The sequence below is a fragment of the Hemibagrus wyckioides genome, linkage group LG17 (genome assembly GCF_019097595.1).
Source record: "Hemibagrus wyckioides isolate EC202008001 linkage group LG17, SWU_Hwy_1.0, whole genome shotgun sequence".
Taxonomy (NCBI): domain Eukaryota; kingdom Metazoa; phylum Chordata; class Actinopteri; order Siluriformes; family Bagridae; genus Hemibagrus; species Hemibagrus wyckioides.
In genome coordinates, this window is record NC_080726.1 from 24,057,693 (window position 1) to 24,079,043 (window position 21,351).

General features: G+C 35.9%; 1 protein-coding gene across 2 annotated transcripts in view; it reads left to right on the forward strand.

Annotated features, from left to right (window-relative positions):
• The window catches only part of caln1 (calneuron 1), a 74,657-nt gene that overhangs the window by 19,909 nt on the left and 33,397 nt on the right, over positions 1 to 21,351 (forward strand). For both annotated transcript variants that reach the window (XM_058413551.1, XM_058413552.1), the window contains 2 exons: positions 13,040 to 13,183; positions 20,232 to 20,344. In XM_058413551.1, coding sequence (XP_058269534.1) covers positions 13,040 to 13,183; positions 20,232 to 20,344 — 257 coding nt within the window. The remainder of the gene's footprint in view (positions 1 to 13,039; positions 13,184 to 20,231; positions 20,345 to 21,351) is intronic.

Sequence of the window (21,351 nt, forward strand, 5' to 3'; positions counted from 1 at the left end):
GTGTGTTATACAGTATGTGTGTGTTATACAGTATGTGTGTGTGTTATACAGTATGTGTGTGTGTTATACAGTATACAGTATGTGTGTGTGTTATACAGTATGTGTGTGTTATACAGTATGTGTGTGTGTTATACAGTATGTGTGTGTGTTATACAGTATGTGTGTGTTATACAGTATACAGTATGTGTGTGTGTTATATAGTATGTGTGTGTTATACAGTATGTGTGTGTTATACAGTATGTGTGTGTGTTATACAGTATGTGTGTGTTATACAGTATGTGTGTGTTATACAGTATGTGTGTGTGTTATACAGTATGTGTGTGTGTTATACAGTATACAGTATGTGTGTGTGTTATATAGTATGTGTGTGTTATACAGTATGTGTGTGTTATACAGTATACAGTATGTGTGTGTGTTATACAGTATACAGTATGTGTGTGTTATATAGTATGTGTGTGTTATACAGTATACAGTATGTGTGTGTGTTATACAGTATACAGTATGTGTGTGTTATACAGTATACAGTATGTGTGTGTGTTATACAGTATACAGTATGTGTGTGTTATACAGTATACAGTATGTGTGTGTGTTATACAGTATACAGTATGTGTGTGTTATACAGTATGTGTGTGTTATACAGTATATGTGTGTGTGTTATACAGTATACAGTATGTGTGTGTGTTATATAGTATGTGTGTGTTATACAGTATGTGTGTGTTATACAGTATATGTGTGTGTGTTATACAGTATGTGTGTTATACAGTATGTGTGTTATACAGTATGTGTGTGTGTATTATACAGTATGTGTGTGTTATACAGTATGTGTGTGTGTTATACAGTATGTATGTGTGTTATACAGTATGTGTGTGTGTATTATACAGTATGTGTGTTATACAGTATGTGTGTTATATAGTATGTGTGTGTATTATACAGTATGTGTGTGTTATACAGTATATGTGTGTGTGTTATATAGTATGTGTGTGTTATACAGTATGTGTGTGTTATACAGTATATGTGTGTGTATTACACAGTATGTGTGTGTGTTATACAGTATGTGTGTGTGTTATACAGTACGTGTGTGTTATACAGTATGTGTGTGTGTTATACAGTATGTGTGTGTTATACAGTATATGTGTGTGTGTGTTATACAGTATGTGTGTGTTATACAGTATATGTGTGTGTGTTATATAGTATGTGTGTGTTATACAGTATGTGTGTGTTATACAGTATATGTGTGTGTATTACACAGTATGTGTGTGTGTTATACAGTATGTGTGTGTGTTATACAGTACGTGTGTGTTATACAGTATGTGTGTGTGTTATACAGTATGTGTGTGTGTTATACAGTATACAGTATGTGTGTGTGTTATACAGTATGTGTGTGTTATACAATATGTGTGTGTTATACAGTATATGTGTGTGTGTTATACAGTATATGTGTGTGTGTTACACAGTATGTGTGTGTGTTATACAGTATGTGTGTTATACAGTATGTGTGTGTTATACAGTATACAGTATGTGTGTGTGTTATACAGTATGTGTGTGTTATACAGTATATGTGTGTGTGTTACACAGTATGTGTGTGTTATACAGTATATGTGTGTGTGTTATACAGTATGTGTGTGTGTGTTATACAGCATGTGTGTTTTATACAGTATATGTGTGTGTGTGTTATACAGTATGTGTGTTATACAGTATATGTGTGTGTTTATACAGTATGTGTGTGTGTTATACAGTATGTGTGTGTTATACAGTATATGTGTGTGTGTTATACGGTATGTGTGTGTTATACAGTATATGTGTGTGTTTATACAGTATGTGTGTGTGTTATACAGTATGTGTGTGTGTTATACAGTATGTGTGTGTGTTATACAGTATATGTGTGTGTGTTATACAGTATGTGTGTGTTATACAGTATATGTGTGTGTTTATACAGTATGTGTGTGTGTTATACAGTATATGTGTGTGTGTTATACAGTATATGTGTGTGTTTATACAGTATGTGTGTGTGTTATACAGTATGTGTGTGTGTTATACAGTATGTGTGTGTTATACAGTATATGTGTGTGTTTATACAGTATGTGTGTGTGTTATACAGTATGTGTGTGTTATACAGTATATGTGTGTGTTATACAGTATGTGTGTGTGTTATACAGTATGTGTGTGTGTTATACAGTATATGTGTGTGTTTATACAGTATGTGTGTGTTATACAGTATGTGTGTGTGTGTGTGTGTTATACAGCATGTGTGTGTATGCTATACAGTATGTGTGTGTGTTATACAGTATGTGTGTGTGTATTATACAGTATGGGGTGTGTGTTATACAGTATGTGTGTGTGTATTATACAGTATGGGGTGTGTGTTATACAGTATGTGTGTGTGTTATACAGTGTGTGTGTGTGTGTGTGTGTGTGTGTGTTATACAGTATGTGTGTGTGTGTGTGTGTTATACAGGATGTATGTGTGTGTGTGTGGTTGTGTGTTATACAGTATGTGTGTGTGTTATACAGTACGTGTGTGTTATACAGTATGTGTGTGTGTTATACAGTATGTGTGTTATACAGTATACAGTATGTGTGTGTGTTATACAGTATGTGTGTGTGTGTTATATAGTATGTGTGTGTTATACAGTATGTGTGTGTTATACAGTATATGTGTGTGTATTACACAGTATGTGTGTGTGTTATACAGTATGTGTGTGTGTTATACAGTACGTGTGTGTTATACAGTATGTGTGTGTGTTATACAGTATGTGTGTGTGTTATACAGTATACAGTATGTGTGTGTGTTATACAGTATGTGTGTGTTATACAATATGTGTGTGTTATACAGTATATGTGTGTGTGTTATACAGTATATGTGTGTGTGTTACACAGTATGTGTGTGTGTTATACAGTATGTGTGTTATACAGTATGTGTGTGTTATACAGTATACAGTATGTGTGTGTGTTATACAGTATGTGTGTGTTATACAGTATATGTGTGTGTGTTACACAGTATGTGTGTGTTATACAGTATATGTGTGTGTGTTATACAGTATGTGTGTGTGTGTTATACAGCATGTGTGTTTTATACAGTATATGTGTGTGTGTGTTATACAGTATGTGTGTTATACAGTATATGTGTGTGTTTATACAGTATGTGTGTGTGTTATACAGTATGTCTGTGTTATACAGTATATGTGTGTGTGTTATACGGTATGTGTGTGTTATACAGTATATGTGTGTGTTTATACAGTATGTGTGTGTGTTATACAGTATGTGTGTGTGTTATACAGTATGTGTGTGTGTTATACAGTATATGTGTGTGTGTTATACAGTATGTGTGTGTTATACAGTATGTGTGTGTGTTATACAGTATATGTGTGTGTTTATACAGTCTGTGTGTGTGTTATACAGTATATGTGTGTGTGTTATACAGTATATGTGTGTGTTTATACAGTATGTGTGTGTGTTATACAGTATGTGTGTGTGTTATACAGTATGTGTGTGTTATACAGTATATGTGTGTGTTTATACAGTATGTGTGTGTGTTATACAGTATGTGTGTGTTATACAGTATGTGTGTGTTTATACAGTATGTGTGTGTTATACAGTATATGTGTGTGTGTTATACAGTATGTGTGTGTGTTATACAGTATGTGTGTGTGTTTATACAGTATGTGTGTGTTATACAGTATATGTGTGTTATACAGTATATGTGTGTGTGTTATACAGTATGTGTGTGTTTATACAGTATGTGTGTGTGTTATACAGTGTGTGTGTGTGTGTGTGTGTGTTATACAGTATATGTGTGTGTTTATACAGTATGTGTGTGTGTTATACAGTATGTGTGTGTGTTATACAGTATGTGTGTGTGTTATACAGTATGTGTGTGTGTTATACAGTATATGTGTGTGTTTATACAGTATGTGTGTGTTATACAGTATATGTGTGTTATACAGTATATGTGTGTGTGTTATACAGTATGTGTGTGTTTATACAGTATGTGTGTGTGTTATACAGTGTGTGTGTGTGTGTGTGTGTGTGTGTGTTATACAGTATGTGTGTGTGTGTGTGTGTTATACAGGATGTATGTGTGTGTGTGTGGTTGTGTGTTATACAGTATGTGTGTGTGTTATACAGTACGTGTGTGTTATACAGTATGTGTGTGTGTTATACAGTATGTGTGTTATACAGTATACAGTATGTGTGTGTGTTATACAGTATGTGTGTGTTATACAATATGTGTGTGTTATACAGTATATGTGTGTGTGTTATACAGTATATGTGTGTGTGTTACACAGTATGTGTGTGTGTTATACAGTATGTGTGTTATACAGTATGTGTGTGTTATACAGTATACAGTATGTGTGTGTGTTATACAGTATGTGTGTGTTATACAGTATATGTGTGTGTGTTACACAGTATGTGTGTGTTATACAGTATATGTGTGTGTGTTATACAGTATGTGTGTGTGTGTGTTATACAGCATGTGTGTTTTATACAGTATATGTGTGTGTGTGTTATACAGTATGTGTGTTATACAGTATATGTGTGTGTTTATACAGTATGTGTGTGTGTTATACAGTATGTGTGTGTTATACAGTATATGTGTGTGTGTTATACGGTATGTGTGTGTTATACAGTATATGTGTGTGTTTATACAGTATGTGTGTGTGTTATACAGTATGTGTGTGTGTTATACAGTATGTGTGTGTGTTATACAGTATATGTGTGTGTGTTATACAGTATGTGTGTGTTATACAGTATGTGTGTGTGTTATACAGTATATGTGTGTGTTTATACAGTATGTGTGTGTGTTATACAGTATATGTGTGTGTGTTATACAGTATATGTGTGTGTTTATACAGTATGTGTTTGTGTTATACAGTATGTGTGTGTGTTATACAGTATGTGTGTGTTATACAGTATATGTGTGTGTTTATACAGTATGTGTGTGTGTGTTATACATTATGTGTGTGTTATACAGTATGTGTGTGTTTATACAGTATGTGTGTGTTATACAGTATATGTGTGTGTGTTATACAGTATGTGTGTGTTATACAGTATATGTGTGTGTTTATACAGTATGTGTGTGTGTTATACAGTATGTGTGTGTTATACAGTATGTGTGTGTGTTATACAGTATGTGTGTGTGTTATACAGTATATGTGTGTGTTTATACAGTATGTGTGTGTTATACAGTATGTGTGTGTGTGTGTGTGTTATACAGCATGTGTGTGTATGCTATACAGTATGTGTGTGTGTTATACAGTATGTGTGTGTGTATTATACAGTATGGGGTGTGTGTTATACAGTATGTGTGTGTGTATTATACAGTATGGGGTGTGTGTTATACAGTATGTGTGTGTGTTATACAGTGTGTGTGTGTGTGTGTGTGTGTGTGTGTGTGTTATACAGTATGTGTGTGTGTGTGTGTGTTATACAGGATGTATGTGTGTGTGTGTGGTTGTGTGTTATACAGTATGTGTGTGTGTTATACAGTATGTGTGTGTGTGTTATACAGTATGTGTGTGTGTGTGTGTGTGTGTTATACAGTATGTGTGTGTGTGTGTGTGTGTGTTATACAGTATGTGTGTGTGTTATACAGTATGTGTGTGTGTATTATACAGTATGGGGTGTGTGTTATACAGTATGTGTGTGTGTTATACAGTGTGTGTGTGTGTGTTATACAGTATGTGTGTGTGTTATACAGTATGTGTGTGTGTGTGTGTTATACAGGATGTATGTGTGTGTGTGTGGTGTGTGTTATATTGATTTATCCAGATTTAGCATAGTTTTTTTTAAACAGTTGACTCTTTATTAGTATTTTTATTATTATTATTTTTTTTTTATGACATTGAGAATGTGAGTGTGTTTGTGTTTGTATGTGTAAGCCTCTTTCACCAATGCTGCATTGTTAACCCACAGCAATCAGCTCAAAAACAGGAAATCCTCTTGATTAGCGCCTGAAAATCTCTCCTGATTAGTGCTTCAGTAACGTTAATGAGATATTCAGCACGTAAAGCTGCTATTTAACAAATCAAGATATTAGTGTAAGTGAATTGTTTCACAAGTGTGCTCCAGTCTATAACCCCGGAGAAATGGACCAGAGACATCGCTTCAAACGAGAGTGCTCATTAGAAATGACTCTGATTTAGTGTGTGTTATACAGTATGTATGTGTGTGTTATACAGTATGTGTGTGTGTGTGTTATACAGTATATGGGTGTTATAGAATATGTGTGTGTGTGTTATACAGTATATGTGTGTTATACAGTATATGTGTGTGTGTGTTATACAGTATATGTGTGTGTGTTATACAGTATATGTGTGTGTGTTATACAGTATATGTGTGTGTGTTATACAGTATATGTGTGTTATACAGTATATGTGTGTGTGTTATACAGTATGTGTGTGTGTGTTATACAGTATGTGTGTGTGTGTTATACAGTATATGTGTGTGTGTTATACAGTATATGTGTGTTATACAGTATATGTGTGTGTGTTATACAGTATGTGTGTGTGTGTTATACAGTATGTGTGTGTGTGTTATACAGTATATGTGTGTGTGTTATACAGTATGTGTGTGTGTGTTATACAGTATATGTGTGTGTGTTATACAGTATGTGTGTGTGTGTTATACAGTATGTGTGTGTTATACAGTATGTGTGTGTGTGTTATACAGTATGTGTGTGTTATACAGTATATGTGTGTGTGTTATACAGTATGTGTGTGTTATACAGTATATGTGTGTGTGTTATACAGTATGTGTGTGTGTGTTATACAGTATGTGTGTGTGTTATACAGTATGTGTGTGTGTGTTATACAGTATGTGTGTGTTATACAGTATGTGTGTGTGTGTTATACAGTATGTGTGTGTGTGTGTTATACAGTATGTGTGTGTTATACAGTATGTGTGTGTGTGTTATACAGTATATGTGTGTTATACAGTATGTGTGTGTGTGTTATACAGTATATGTGTGTTATACAGTATGTGTGTGTTATACAGTATATGTGTGTGTGTTATACAGTATGTGTGTGTGTTATACAGTATGTGTGTGTGTGTTATACAGTATATGTGTGTGTGTTATACAGTATGTGTGTGTGTGTTATACAGTATGTGTGTGTGTTATACAGTATGTGTGTGTGTGTTATACAGTATGTGTGTGTGTTATACAGTATGTGTGTGTGTGTTATACAGTATGTGTGTGTGTTATACAGTATATGTGTGTGTGTTATACAGTATGTGTGTGTGTTATACAGTATATGTGTGTTATACAGTATGTGTGTGTGTGTTATACAGTATATGTGTGTTATACAGTATGTGTGTGTGTGTTATACAGTATGTGTGTGTTATACAGTATGTGTGTGTGTGTTATACAGTATGTGTGTGTTATACAGTATGTGTGTGTTATACAGTATATGTGTGTTATACAGTATATGTGTGTGTGTTATACAGTATATGTGTGTTATACAGTATATGTGTGTTATACAGTATATGTGTGTGTGTTATACAGTATATGTGTGTTATACAGTATGTGTGTGTGTGTTATACAGTATGTGTGTGTTATACAGTATGTGTGTGTGTGTTATACAGTATGTGTGTGTTATACAGTATGTGTGTGTGTGTTATACAGTATGTGTGTGTGTGTTATACAGTATGTGTGTGTGTTATACAGTATATGTGTGTGTGTTATACAGTATGTGTGTGTTATACAGTATATGTGTGTTATACAGTATATGTGTGTGTGTTATACAGTATATGTGTGTTATACAGTATGTGTGTGTGTGTTATACAGTATATGTGTGTGTGTTATACAGTATGTGTGTGTTATACAGTATATGTGTGTGTGTTATACAGTATATGTGTGTTATACAGTATATGTGTGTGTGTTATACAGTATATGTGTGTTATACAGTATGTGTGTGTGTGTTATACAGTATATGTGTGTTATACAGTATATGTGTGTTATACAGTATATGTGTGTGTGTTATACAGTATATGTGTGTTATACAGTATATGTGTGTGTGTTATACAGTATGTGTGTGTGTGTTATACAGTATATGTGTGTGTGTTATACAGTATGTGTGTGTTATACAGTGTGTGTGTGTGTTATACAGTATGTGTGTGTTATACAGTATGTGTGTGTTATACAGTATATGTGTGTTATACAGTATGTGTGTGTGTGTTATACAGTATGTGTGTGTGTTATACAGTATATGTGTGTTATACAGTATATGTGTGTTATACAGTGTGTGTGTGTTATACAGTATGTGTGTGTTATACAGTATGTGTGTGTGTGTTATACAGTATGTGTGTGTTATACAGTATGTGTGTGTGTGTTATACAGTATGTGTGTGTGTTATACAGTATATGTGTGTGTGTTATACAGTATGTGTGTGTTATACAGTATATGTGTGTTATACAGTATATGTGTGTGTGTTATACAGTATATGTGTGTTATACAGTATATGTGTGTTATACAGTATGTGTGTGTGTGTTATACAGTATATGTGTGTTATACAGTATATGTGTGTTATACAGTATATGTGTGTGTGTTATACAGTATGTGTGTGTGTGTTATACAGTATATGTGTGTGTGTTATACAGTATGTGTGTGTTATACAGTATGTGTGTGTGTGTTATACAGTATGTGTGTGTTATACAGTATGTGTGTGTGTGTTATACAGTATATGTGTGTTATACAGTATGTGTGTGTGTGTTATACAGTATGTGTGTGTGTTATACAGTATATGTGTGTTATACAGTATATGTGTGTGTGTTATACAGTATATGTGTGTTATACAGTATATGTGTGTTATACAGTATATGTGTGTGTGTTATACAGTATATGTGTGTTATACAGTATGTGTGTGTGTGTTATACAGTATGTGTGTGTTATACAGTATGTGTGTGTGTGTTATACAGTAGGTGTGTGTGTTATACAGTATGTGTGTGTGTGTTATACAGTATGTGTGTGTTATACAGTATGTGTGTGTGTGTTATACAGTATGTGTGTGTTATACAGTATGTGTGTGTGTGTTATACAGTATATGTGTGTGTGTTATACAGTATATGTGTGTTATACAGTATATGTGTGTTATACAGTATATGTGTGTGTGTTATACAGTATGTGTGTGTGTTATACAGTATATGTGTGTGTGTTATACAGTATGTGTGTGTTATACAGTATATGTGTGTTATACAGTATATGTGTGTGTGTTATACAGTATATGTGTGTTATACAGTATATGTGTGTGTGTTATACAGTATATGTGTGTTATACAGTATATGTGTGTTATACAGTATATGTGTGTGTTATACAGTATGTGTGTGTGTGTTATACAGTATATGTGTGTTATACAGTATATGTGTGTTATACAGTATGTGTGTGTGTGTTATACAGTATATGTGTGTTATACAGTATATGTGTGTGTGTTATACAGTATATGTGTGTTATACAGTATGTGTGTGTTATACAGTATATGTGTGTTATACAGTATATGTGTGTGTGTTATACAGTATGTGTGTGTGTGTTATACAGTATATGTGTGTGTGTTATACAGTATGTGTGTGTTATACAGTATGTGTGTGTGTGTTATACAGTATGTGTGTGTTATACAGTATATGTGTGTGTGTTATACAGTATGTGTGTGTTATACAGTATGTGTGTGTGTGTTATACAGTATATGTGTGTTATACAGTATGTGTGTGTGTGTTATACAGTATGTGTGTGTGTTATACAGTATATGTGTGTGTGTTATACAGTATGTGTGTGTTATACAGTATATGTGTGTTATACAGTATATGTGTGTGTGTTATACAGTATATGTGTGTTATACAGTATATGTGTGTTATACAGTATGTGTGTGTGTGTTATACAGTATATGTGTGTTATACAGTATATGTGTGTGTGTTATACAGTATATGTGTGTTATACAGTATGTGTGTGTTATACAGTATATGTGTGTTATACAGTATATGTGTGTGTGTTATACAGTATGTGTGTGTGTGTTATACAGTATATGTGTGTGTGTTATACAGTATGTGTGTGTTATACAGTATGTGTGTGTGTGTTATACAGTATGTGTGTGTTATACAGTATGTGTGTGTGTGTTATACAGTATATGTGTGTGTGTTATACAGTATGTGTGTGTTATACAGTATGTGTGTGTGTGTTATACAGTATGTGTGTGTGTTATACAGTATATGTGTGTGTGTTATACAGTATGTGTGTGTTATACAGTATATGTGTGTTATACAGTATGTGTGTGTGTGTTATACAGTATGTGTGTGTGTTATACAGTATATGTGTGTGTGTTATACAGTATGTGTGTGTTATACAGTATATGTGTGTTATACAGTATATGTGTGTGTGTTATACAGTATATGTGTGTTATACAGTATATATGTGTGTGTTATACAGTATATGTGTGTTATACAGTATATGTGTGTTATACAGTATATGTGTGTTATACAGTATGTGTGTGTTATACAGTATGTGTGTGTGTGTTATACAGTATATGTGTGTTATACAGTATATGTGTGTTATACAGTATATGTGTGTGTGTTATACAGTATATGTGTGTTATACAGTATATGTGTGTTATACAGTATGTGTGTGTGTGTTATACAGTATATGTGTGTTATACAGTATATGTGTGTTATACAGTATGTGTGTGTTATACAGTATGTGTGTGTGTGTTATACAGTATATGTGTGTTATACAGTATATGTGTGTTATACAGTATATGTGTGTTATACAGTATATGTGTGTGTGTTATACAGTATGTGTGTGTGTTATACAGTATATGTGTGTGTTTTATACAGTATGTGTGTGTTATACAGTATATGTGTGTTATACAGTATATGTGTGTGTGTTATACAGTATATGTGTGTTATACAGTATATGTGTGTGTGTTATACAGTATATGTGTGTTATACAGTATATGTGTGTTATACAGTATATGTGTGTTATACAGTATGTGTGTGTTATACAGTATGTGTGTGTGTGTTATACAGTATATGTGTGTTATACAGTATATGTGTGTTATACAGTATATGTGTGTGTGTTATACAGTATATGTGTGTTATACAGTATATGTGTGTTATACAGTATGTGTGTGTGTGTTATACAGTATATGTGTGTTATACAGTATATGTGTGTGTGTTATACAGTATATGTGTGTTATACAGTATGTGTGTGTTATACAGTATATGTGTGTTATACAGTATATGTGTGTGTGTTATACAGTATGTGTGTGTGTGTTATACAGTATATGTGTGTGTGTTATACAGTATGTGTGTGTTATACAGTATGTGTGTGTGTGTTATACAGTATATGTGTGTTATACAGTATGTGTGTGTGTGTTATACAGTATGTGTGTGTGTTATACAGTATATGTGTGTTATACAGTATATGTGTGTGTGTTATACAGTATATGTGTGTGTGTTATACAGTATATGTGTGTTATACAGTATATGTGTGTTATACAGTATATGTGTGTGTGTTATACAGTATATGTGTGTTATACAGTATGTGTGTGTGTGTTATACAGTATGTGTGTGTTATACAGTATGTGTGTGTGTTATACAGTATGTGTGTGTGTGTTATACAGTATGTGTGTGTGTTATACAGTATATGTGTGTGTGTTATACAGTATGTGTGTGTGTGTTATACAGTATATGTGTGTTATACAGTATATGTGTGTGTGTTATACAGTATATGTGTGTTATACAGTATATGTGTGTGTGTTATACAGTATATGTGTGTTATACAGTATGTGTGTGTGTGTTATACAGTATATGTGTGTTATACAGTATATGTGTGTTATACAGTATATGTGTGTTATACAGTATATGTGTGTGTGTTATACAGTATATGTGTGTTATACAGTATGTGTGTGTTATACAGTATATGTGTGTTATACAGTATATGTGTGTGTGTGTTATACAGTATATGTGTGTTATACAGTATATGTGTGTTATACAGTATATGTGTGTTATACAGTATGTGTGTGTTATACAGTATATGTGTGTTATACAGTATATGTGTGTTATACAGTATATGTGTGTTATACAGTATGTGTGTGTTATACAGTATATGTGTGTTATACAGTATATGTATGTTATACAGTATGTGTGTGTGTGCTATACAGTATGTGTGTGTGTGTTATACAGTATGTGTGTGTGTGTGTGTGTGTGTGTGTGTTATTCAGTATTTTTGTGTTGTACAGTATGTTTTTTTCTGGATCTTGCCCTTTAGCTTTGAATAGCTCTTGCTTTCATGAACTCTTTCTGGTATTTCACATCATTTCACTTGCCTGATGTTTTGAATTGTGTGGCTTTATCTGTATATGTTTTAACCTTTGTCTCCACTGTCCTGTGACCAGTCTGTGGTCAGTCAGTCTCTGCTGTACTGAAATGACTGATAGCAATATTACTGATTATCCACTAAACACTTGATTTCAGGATTTCATCTAATCGGGTCTCATCTTGGACTGAAATCTAGATCTAATATCTCATATTTTCTGCTTTCTTCACATGTTCTGTCCTCGGTGTGTGTTGTGGCACAAAACATGGGGAATAAGTTGTTCAGTGTAGATAGGTATACTTAATAAACTGGCAGCTTAGTACTTGCTCTTCTTTTTCTATTGGGATTATATATAAGAAAAAAAGCTGACAGAGCTGAAACTGTTTGACACTAGTCCTACTTTTTCTCTCTGTTTGTCCTGCTCTTTCACTCATATACAAACTAAAGTACACAGAGAGAGAGAGAGAGAGAGAGAGAGAGGCAGAGGCAGAGAGAGAGGCAGAGAGAGCCAGAGGACAGAAAGAGAGAGACAAAAAGAGAGACAGAGGGAGTGTTAAACATTGGTCACAATGGGCAGGTGGAGGCTTTAAGTCATGAAACAGCAGGTGCAGCAGAAATGATTGCATTGATTTTGTTAGCTTGAGTCTCTGCCACTCAGAAGCTGGGATCATCTGGGAGGGATGAAGGGAGCATAAGAGGAGAATAGGGAATGCTAAGTCGTCTGTTCGTTTGTTTTGCCAGAAATCCGAGAGGCCTTTAGGGTGCTGGATCGCGACGGCAACGGCTTCATCTCCAAGCAAGAGCTCGGCATGGCCATGCGCTCACTCGGGTACATGCCCAGTGAAGTGGAGCTGGCCATCATCATGCAGAGACTGGACATGGATGGTGAGTTTCAATTCCAGTTCAGCCAAAAGTTTGTGAGAATCAAACCCATATGTGCTTTTTGAACATTCTAATCTAGAGTTCAAGTCAGGGTTCTGTGAAGGCCACTCAGGTTCTTCCCTATTGTGTCCAGTTGTACACTTCACATTTTGTGGCAACAAATAATGGGTGTGATGGTCAGCTGTTCACAAACCTTAGGCTCTTAGGTCACTGCTTGTTAGTCTGTAATGACATGAAAGCCTTTCTCTAGTCTTCTTTCTCTCTCTAGCCATTTGCGGTCTGCTTGTTAGTTAGCAGTAATCTGCAGAATTTAATATAGATTTTAACCTTCTTGCCATTTCCTTCAGGTGTCCTTGTATTTGTAATCTGTTATTTAAAAGGACGCTAAGGAGAACCCTTTCTTGTACTGAGTCTGTAGGGGAACTAATGGTTTACTATCACGTTGTGCTTTACCAGAACGTCACACTTTTAGACAGTCATGACCAACACTGCCTGATATAGTTCCAAAAGAATGATGCACACTAGCTGTTTAGTATTGTGACATTTAACCTACTAGAAGTTGTGTTAAAAATGAAAAAAAAACAAAAACAAAAAAAACCCATCAAAACATAAATATTTGTTTTTATTTCAGAGGATTAAATGCAAAGAAACAAACATATGTACACTATATTGCCAAAAGTTTTGGGACACCCCTCCAAATCACTGAATTCAGGTGTTGTTTTTCAGGGGTTGGGCTCGGCCCCTTAGTTCCAGTGAAAGGAACTCTTAATGCTTCAGCTTCATACCAAGACATTTTGGACAATTTCATGCTTTGTGGGAACAGTCTGGGGATGACCCCTTCCTGTTCCAACATGACTGCACACCAGTGACCAAAGCAAGGTCCATAAAGACATGGATGAGTGAGTTTGACCTCAACCCCATAGAACACCTTTGGGATGAATTAGAGTGAAGACTGTGAGCCAGACCTTCTCATCCAGCATCAGTGCCTGACCTCACAAATGTGCTTCTAGAGGAATGGTCAAAAATTCCCATAAACACACTCCTAAAGCTTGTGGAAAGCTTTCCCAGAAGAGTTGAAGCTGTTATAGGTGCAGCGGGCGGGACAACTCCATATTACATTCATGTACATGTAAAGGCAGACATCCCAGTTTTGACCTGGCTCATAGTCTCCACTCTAATACAAGGAAGGGGTCATCCCCAAACTGTTCCCACAAAGTTGGGAGCATGAAATTGTATGTATATATAAGTAATATAAGTAGTATAAGTATAAAATGATCTGATGCAATCGTCTTAACATTAATTTATCTGACTCCAGTCATCACATTGAGCAGGCTAGCTTAGTCGAGCATAATACTTAACAATAATTTCAAAAATAAAAAGCATTACCAAAAAGCCAATAAAAAAAAGGTGATGTTTTACACTGGATGATGGCAGAGATGAGATTTATTGGTGCTCAGCGCTAAGTACAAATTACAAGCTGCTCACGAGGAACATCTCATCAGCCCCACAAAGACAAGTCTCAAACTGTGTCCTTATATTCTATTCCCCTTATAACACAGACAAATTCCATAAATCGAGGAACCCCACAAATTCTTCCACAATATCAAACAGAAAGTGAAAAATAGACATTCTATTCTTTCTATCCTCAAGTCTTTTACAAGCAGTAGCTGTAAATCATTCTCACTTGTGCTTTGAGACAACATTCAATTCAATTCAATTGTATTTGTATTACACTTTTAACAATGGACATTGTCTCAAAGCAGCTTTATAGAATATAAGAAATTTAATACAAAAAGTTCAGGATTAATGTTAGAATTAATTAAATTTATTTGTATTAATCCCTGATCCCTAATGAGCAATCCTGAGGTGACTGTGCCGAGGGAAATCTCCCTCAGATGGTAACAGGAAGAAAACCTTGAGAGGAACCAAGCTCAATAGAGAACCTCATCCTCATTCAGGTGACACCAGAGAGCGTGAATTACCATAAACACGGGAGAGTATGATTATGAATAATGTCATCATGGTACAAGCAGACCATCATCTTCATGTTTTTCCTTGTTAATTTTTTAATTTTACGTCCACTGAGTGCATTCCTGTGTTTCACACCCAAACTTTTACCTGTGCTAAACTTCTGCTAAGTGCAGACTCCCCAAATTTCCATATTCCAGTCCCAGGTTTCTCACAGGACCAATGCTGCTAAAAGCGACCCACGTTCTATCCGATGGTCTGCAGTTAATGTTGTGGTTCTGACCCCATCTCTTTTTTCTAACAAGACCTAACAAATCTACAAAATACTAAGCAGACTGCTTATACTTAACAAATGCAGCAAACACAACATTCCACCTGTCACAAAAATGTACACCATTAAATCAATGAGTAGAAGTCTTGAACAACTCATGATATTCCTTTGCCTTTTACATGTTTATATCTTCATGCAGGCTTGAAAAATTCTCCCAGAAGCCTCTTTCACACAAGTTTTTATTCACATTTTTATTCTGAATGCCAACAACCATGCAAAGGGGTTTAAATATAAACGAATATCAGTCTAATGCTAAAAACAAAAGACTAGAAGCCTTTATTATTAGATTACTGCACAGTGGGATACTTTTCTCCACGTATCTCAGGGGTCAGAGCTCAGGGACCAGTTATGATACAGCACCCCTGGAGCAGAGAGGGTTAAGGGCCTTGCTCAATTGCCCAGCAGGGGCAGCTTGCTGGTGTTAGGACTCAAACCCCGATCTTCCGATCTCAGAGCCTTAACCACTTGAGCTATCACCTCAAGAAAGCATACAGAAATTTTCCTACTAGAAACACTATAAAATATATTATTAAATGCTAAATTGTGTGTAGCTGTACACAGTACATGGATTGTATGTTAAGCCATCTAATTAACACAGTATCTGAAGTGTATTAAAAGGTTTGTTTCCGAGGAAATTGCTCGCTTTGTGTTTTTCAGCAATGGAATTGAAAGCACATATGTCACTACATACTAATTAAGTCTGATTGCAGTACAACCAAATGCATGTTGCTTAATGGGTTGAAAGAATTAGTTTCTTGGCAAACAAGGCTCTGTCCTGTCTATACTCGCTCCATATGGCGGGAGAATTAAATCCCTGTGCTTGAGAGTTTTATCTAGAGCTTTATCTGTGCTTCACAGCGGCTCCAGCAGTGAAAAGCAATGTCATGCTTTTGCAGGGGTTTTTTATATAGGCTACAAAGGCAAGGGTTGTGTTACCTGGATATTTTAATGATGTTGAAATCATCTTTTGAGGGCAAAAGAAGGTCATAGAGGTATAAAAGTGAAGGCTTTATAAAGCTTTTCGGCGCCCTTTCTATTCCAAAGCTGAGATGTTTGGAACATCTGGGATAATAATGAATAGTAAACATCCAAAATATGATGTTATGAAAATATTATATTATTCTTGATATTGCACTAAAGGAGCATTTTGAATGCTACTCTTACAAAATTGCTAGTCTCGCATAGCCTAGTTTCCCGTAGCCAGACCTTTAGACTGACAGCAGAAGGGACTTCATAGCCACTGTGATTGGTCATGGGCATCAGACTGACATGTCTGCAACCAATGCAAGCAACCAATTACACTTCATTTTGTTTTTGTTTAAAGGTTACAAACTTGTAACGTCCACATTGCTTCAAAAACAGAAAGGCGTGCAACCGTAGATCGTCAGCCGTGCAAACGAATGAGCCGTGAACTTCAGAACATTTGGAAAATCCAGCGTTTAACTGATCCTCATAAGCACTCATGGTCACAGTTGTAAACACGTCAGCTTCCTTCTTCCATGAGTGAAGTAGAGCATCACAACAGCTTTGTGATGCTCAAACTCCTGAAGCGTTTCCTATTTCGTATCAGACGTTCAGCAAACAGCTTGTAGGCGTGACGTCTGAGGCTGAAATAGGTAGAAGAAATAGGTACACAGGCCTGTATGTCTGAAAGCTTTTGAGCACTGATCTTATGCTTAGCTTATATTTGTGTCTTGGCTTCTCCGGGTTCCAGAGCTACGGCTTCACTACCTATGGACTCCTGTCAACATAAGATTAATCCATAATCATAGTAAATAAAGTACACTTAATGCTGTCTCTTCTTAGCCTGCAGAGACAGAAGAGTCAAATCCAAAGCTCTAGTGCTCTAGGAATATTGAACTTTTCTAGCAGATGTGGCACACGATATGTTACTAGAGAAATCTCTGTTATTTTTTAACATGACTAAATAAGCTCCATGCTATTGTTGCACAGTAAGTACGATTGTTAAAAATTTAGTGTAACAGGTAAATATAACAAGCTGGCTTATTTGTGCAGTAGTTGCTGGATTGGCTAAAGACGTTATTTGATGCCAAAGACACACAGTGACAGAGAAAGCAAGCCATAATGAGATTAAATTACTGACAGACTAATGCTGTTTCTATAATGGAGAGCAAACTCTGGTTCTTTTTTTAGCACGATATCCCATTAACCAGATTATCATCACGTGATGGTCTCAGCTTTCATCTTGTCATCTTTCATTTCATATTAATAAAATTCTCTTTCATTTAAGTGCAAATTCAACCACATTTCCCAGTGATAGTTCTCCTCCCGTCCTTCCAGTCGAATCATTCTAAATGATGATTGTGAATTTAAACCTTTTTAGAATTTATACAATATCTTACTAGATATTCTGTAGATATCTTACTATATCTAAATATCCAGACAGTCAGATTTCTCTGTGGGCCTTGATGATGTGTCTGTTAAATCTGTGCAAATCATGTTCTTCTCAAGTCTACACACACCCTCATTACATCCCTCACCAAATCTGCCCTTATTTTCACCTCTATCAACAATGCAAAATAATTAAACTTTTGTTAGCTCTCATATTTATTAATATAACGCTCTTTTTATTGGTCTAGTGGCTAACAGGCATCAATGCAATCAAATCACAGCTGCTAGACTACTAATAAAACCTGCTCATATCACCCCTGTGCTGTATCAGGTACACTGGTTACTCTTGTCTTCCCACAATCAATATAAGCTGCTTTTTATTACTTATAAAGCCAATTCACAGTCTTTCACCTGCTGAGTTTTCTGAGCTTCTCCATTCTTACATCTCATCTAGCACCCTGACACCCACTGGGCTTTACTTAATACGTGCCATGGCTGCCAAACTCTGGGATTCAGCTTCTTTAAAATCTCAGCTACAAAACTTTCACTTTAAAAAATATTTCTATTTTTCTCCTTTTTAGGGTTTTTATAATTATAATGTGGAAATAAAAAAGTCTGAGTGGATATAAAAAGTCTACAACTGCAGGTTTTTGTAATGAAAACCATAATTTATTATTATTATTTTTTTTACCTTCTTATAAAAAATAGAGAAAAATAGTGAAAAACAAATAGGCATGTCTTAAAGAAAAAAAACTACACAGTAACCTGGCTTCATCAGTGCACACACCTTTTTAAGAATTTGGAGGGCTGTTTTATAACTGCAGGGCTTTAAGAAATATCTCTGCACCCTGCTGCAGCTACTTTTCTACTTAAGGGTACCAGCAAATAGCCTGCACCTTTGATAGAAGCAGACGAGGCAGATCATATATAAACAAACGTTTGCTCAGTTACTGCTACTAGTTTCTCTGCCTCATGAGTTGAACATTATCTTGATTTTTAATTTTTCCTATCACAGACCTGCAATTTTAACAGGGATGGGTATGCTTTTATCTTCACTGTCTGTAAATAAATAAATAAATAAATCAGTATGTAAACAATCAAATTACAGATAGTTAAATAGATAGTAATACACCAATCAGGCATAACATGACCACCTGCCTAATATTGTGTTGGTCCCCATTTTTTTTTTGCCAAAACTGCCCTGATCGAAGCATGGACTCCACTAGATCCCTGAAGGTGTGCTGTGGTATCTGGCACCAATATGTTAGCAGCAGATCCTTTAAGTCCTGTAAGCTGCGTGGTAGGGCCTATGGAGGAACTTACAAAACTTAAAGGACACTTTTGATAGGTACTGACCACTGCAGACCGGGAACACCCCACAAGAGCTGCAGTTTTGGAGATGCTCTGATCCAGTGGTCTAGCCATCATAATTTGGCCCTTCGTCAAACTCGCTCAAATCCTTACACTTGTCCATTTTTCCTGCTTCTAACACATCAACTTTGAGGACAAAATGTTTACTTGCTGCCTAATATATCCCACCCACTAACAGGTGCCATGATGAGGAGATCATCAGTCTTATTCACTTCACCTCACTTCACCTCAGTGGTCATAATGTTATGTTATGTCTGAATTTTAGAGGTGTATATGGCTGATTTGTATGTTTAGTCCTAAGCATAGTATTAACAGTTTAACAACTAAAATTGCCAGATTCAGCCCATGTACCTGTGACTGAATAGTCTTGCTCCAGAATTATTAAATTGTTGGACCTGTGCAACTTCAGTCCTGTTTTTAAATTAGCTGTCTTAACAGCCCCATCTATTTATCTCACTAAATTCCTAGCAGAGTAAGAATCAAAAGGCATATGGTATTCAGCCAATCAATGCAGTCAAATGGCTGAGCTTCTCAGTGCCTGAGGGATTGAGGACAGTGCTGGAATGAAACCAAATTAAGTGCAATTGACTCATCCTCCAGGAAGGCGAGAGATGTGATTAGGCACTTGAGGCACAGCGGCAGCTTGCTTTGACCAGGTCTGCATTAGAGGAGGTGAACGATTTACTGACATTTAAGAAAGCACCTTACATTTGTGTCTTCTCCACTTTATGGTCTTTTCTGGTGATGATTCATTAGACTGACACACTGACGAAGCATAATGACTGGGGCAGGAACTTTAAAAACTCATGCTTAAAAACTTGTGAAATCAGTCTTGTCTTTGTGAACGTGAATACACACGTTCGTGCGACTATAAACCCTATAAGGCTTAAGATGATCTGTTTATCTACCTGCATATCTACCTTTATAGTGTAACAAAAACATGAACTGCCTATATATCTATCTGATTAGTTTGCTACCTATCAAAGATTTATAGAGGAAATGCCACTTACAGCGTTCTTTTTTTTGCAGGGGATGGACAAGTGGATTTTGATGAATTCATGACGATACTGGGCCCCAAACTTCTGTCTTCTGAAACACGGGATGGCTTCCTTGGAAACACAATAGACAGCATATTTTGGCAGGTATGCCCTGATTACTGCTTACTGCATAACGGTTTTCTGATCTTCTTTGTATTTTGTATTTTGTATGTGCTGAAATACTTGATAAACTAACAACCCAGAAGAGTTCAGTGTCAGCACACAGCATCGGTGCGTCGAAAGTGTAGCATGCTCATGCTCATGTGATGGATGTGTTAAGCAGAAGCATGCTGGGATAGCAGCCATGCAGAAGAGAGGGAAGATCCTGTACTCAGCTGCAGCTCCTGCTCTGGAGCTTGACGCTTTGTAGAAAGATGTGACCTTGACTGGATGCAAAGGCAGATCTGTCAGGACATGTCTACTCTCCTCATTTAAACAGCTGACAGTCTGTAAAGGACAGAATGACCTTCTCCACACCCTCTGACTAAACTCTCACTAAACTGACGAGCACATTTTAAAGCAATCTAAATTGTATTAGCAATTTTACAGCTAAAACTAGCAGCTAGCAAGCTCTGTGCTCTGTGCAGTGTTACTTATTCAGCATATCCTTATCAGCCCTTTAAAGATAAAGATTCAGCATTATTATTTGTAATTAATATCTTCTGCGGTTTTGCAAAAAGGTAGTCGCAAGTCAAGCAGAGCACAATGATTTCTACTGCCACTGAAGTGCAGTGATTGACTCTCTTCTTTGTGCTTCCTTTGAGGGGAATCTGACTCATCCAGTCCTCGTCTTAATGGGCAGTAGAGTGTGCAGTGACTAATTGTGCCCTCCCTTTGAGCGCTGACTACTTTACCATTCAATACACGTTCTCCGGTCGGGGGCTGAGAACTTGATGGCAGTTTCCAAGATGGAAAAAGGTCCATTTCTGGTGTCTATTTTCATTATTAGATATTTCACTGTCCCCCAAGGCCGGTCTTAACAGTCATTGCAGAACGTTCTTGAACACAGGGGTTTGCATAAGGACAAGGGGACACTCTCTTTCCTTCATTTCACACAACGCGTGTTAGATCAATAAGACATAACCAAACTTAGCCTGCATAAATCAGAGAAG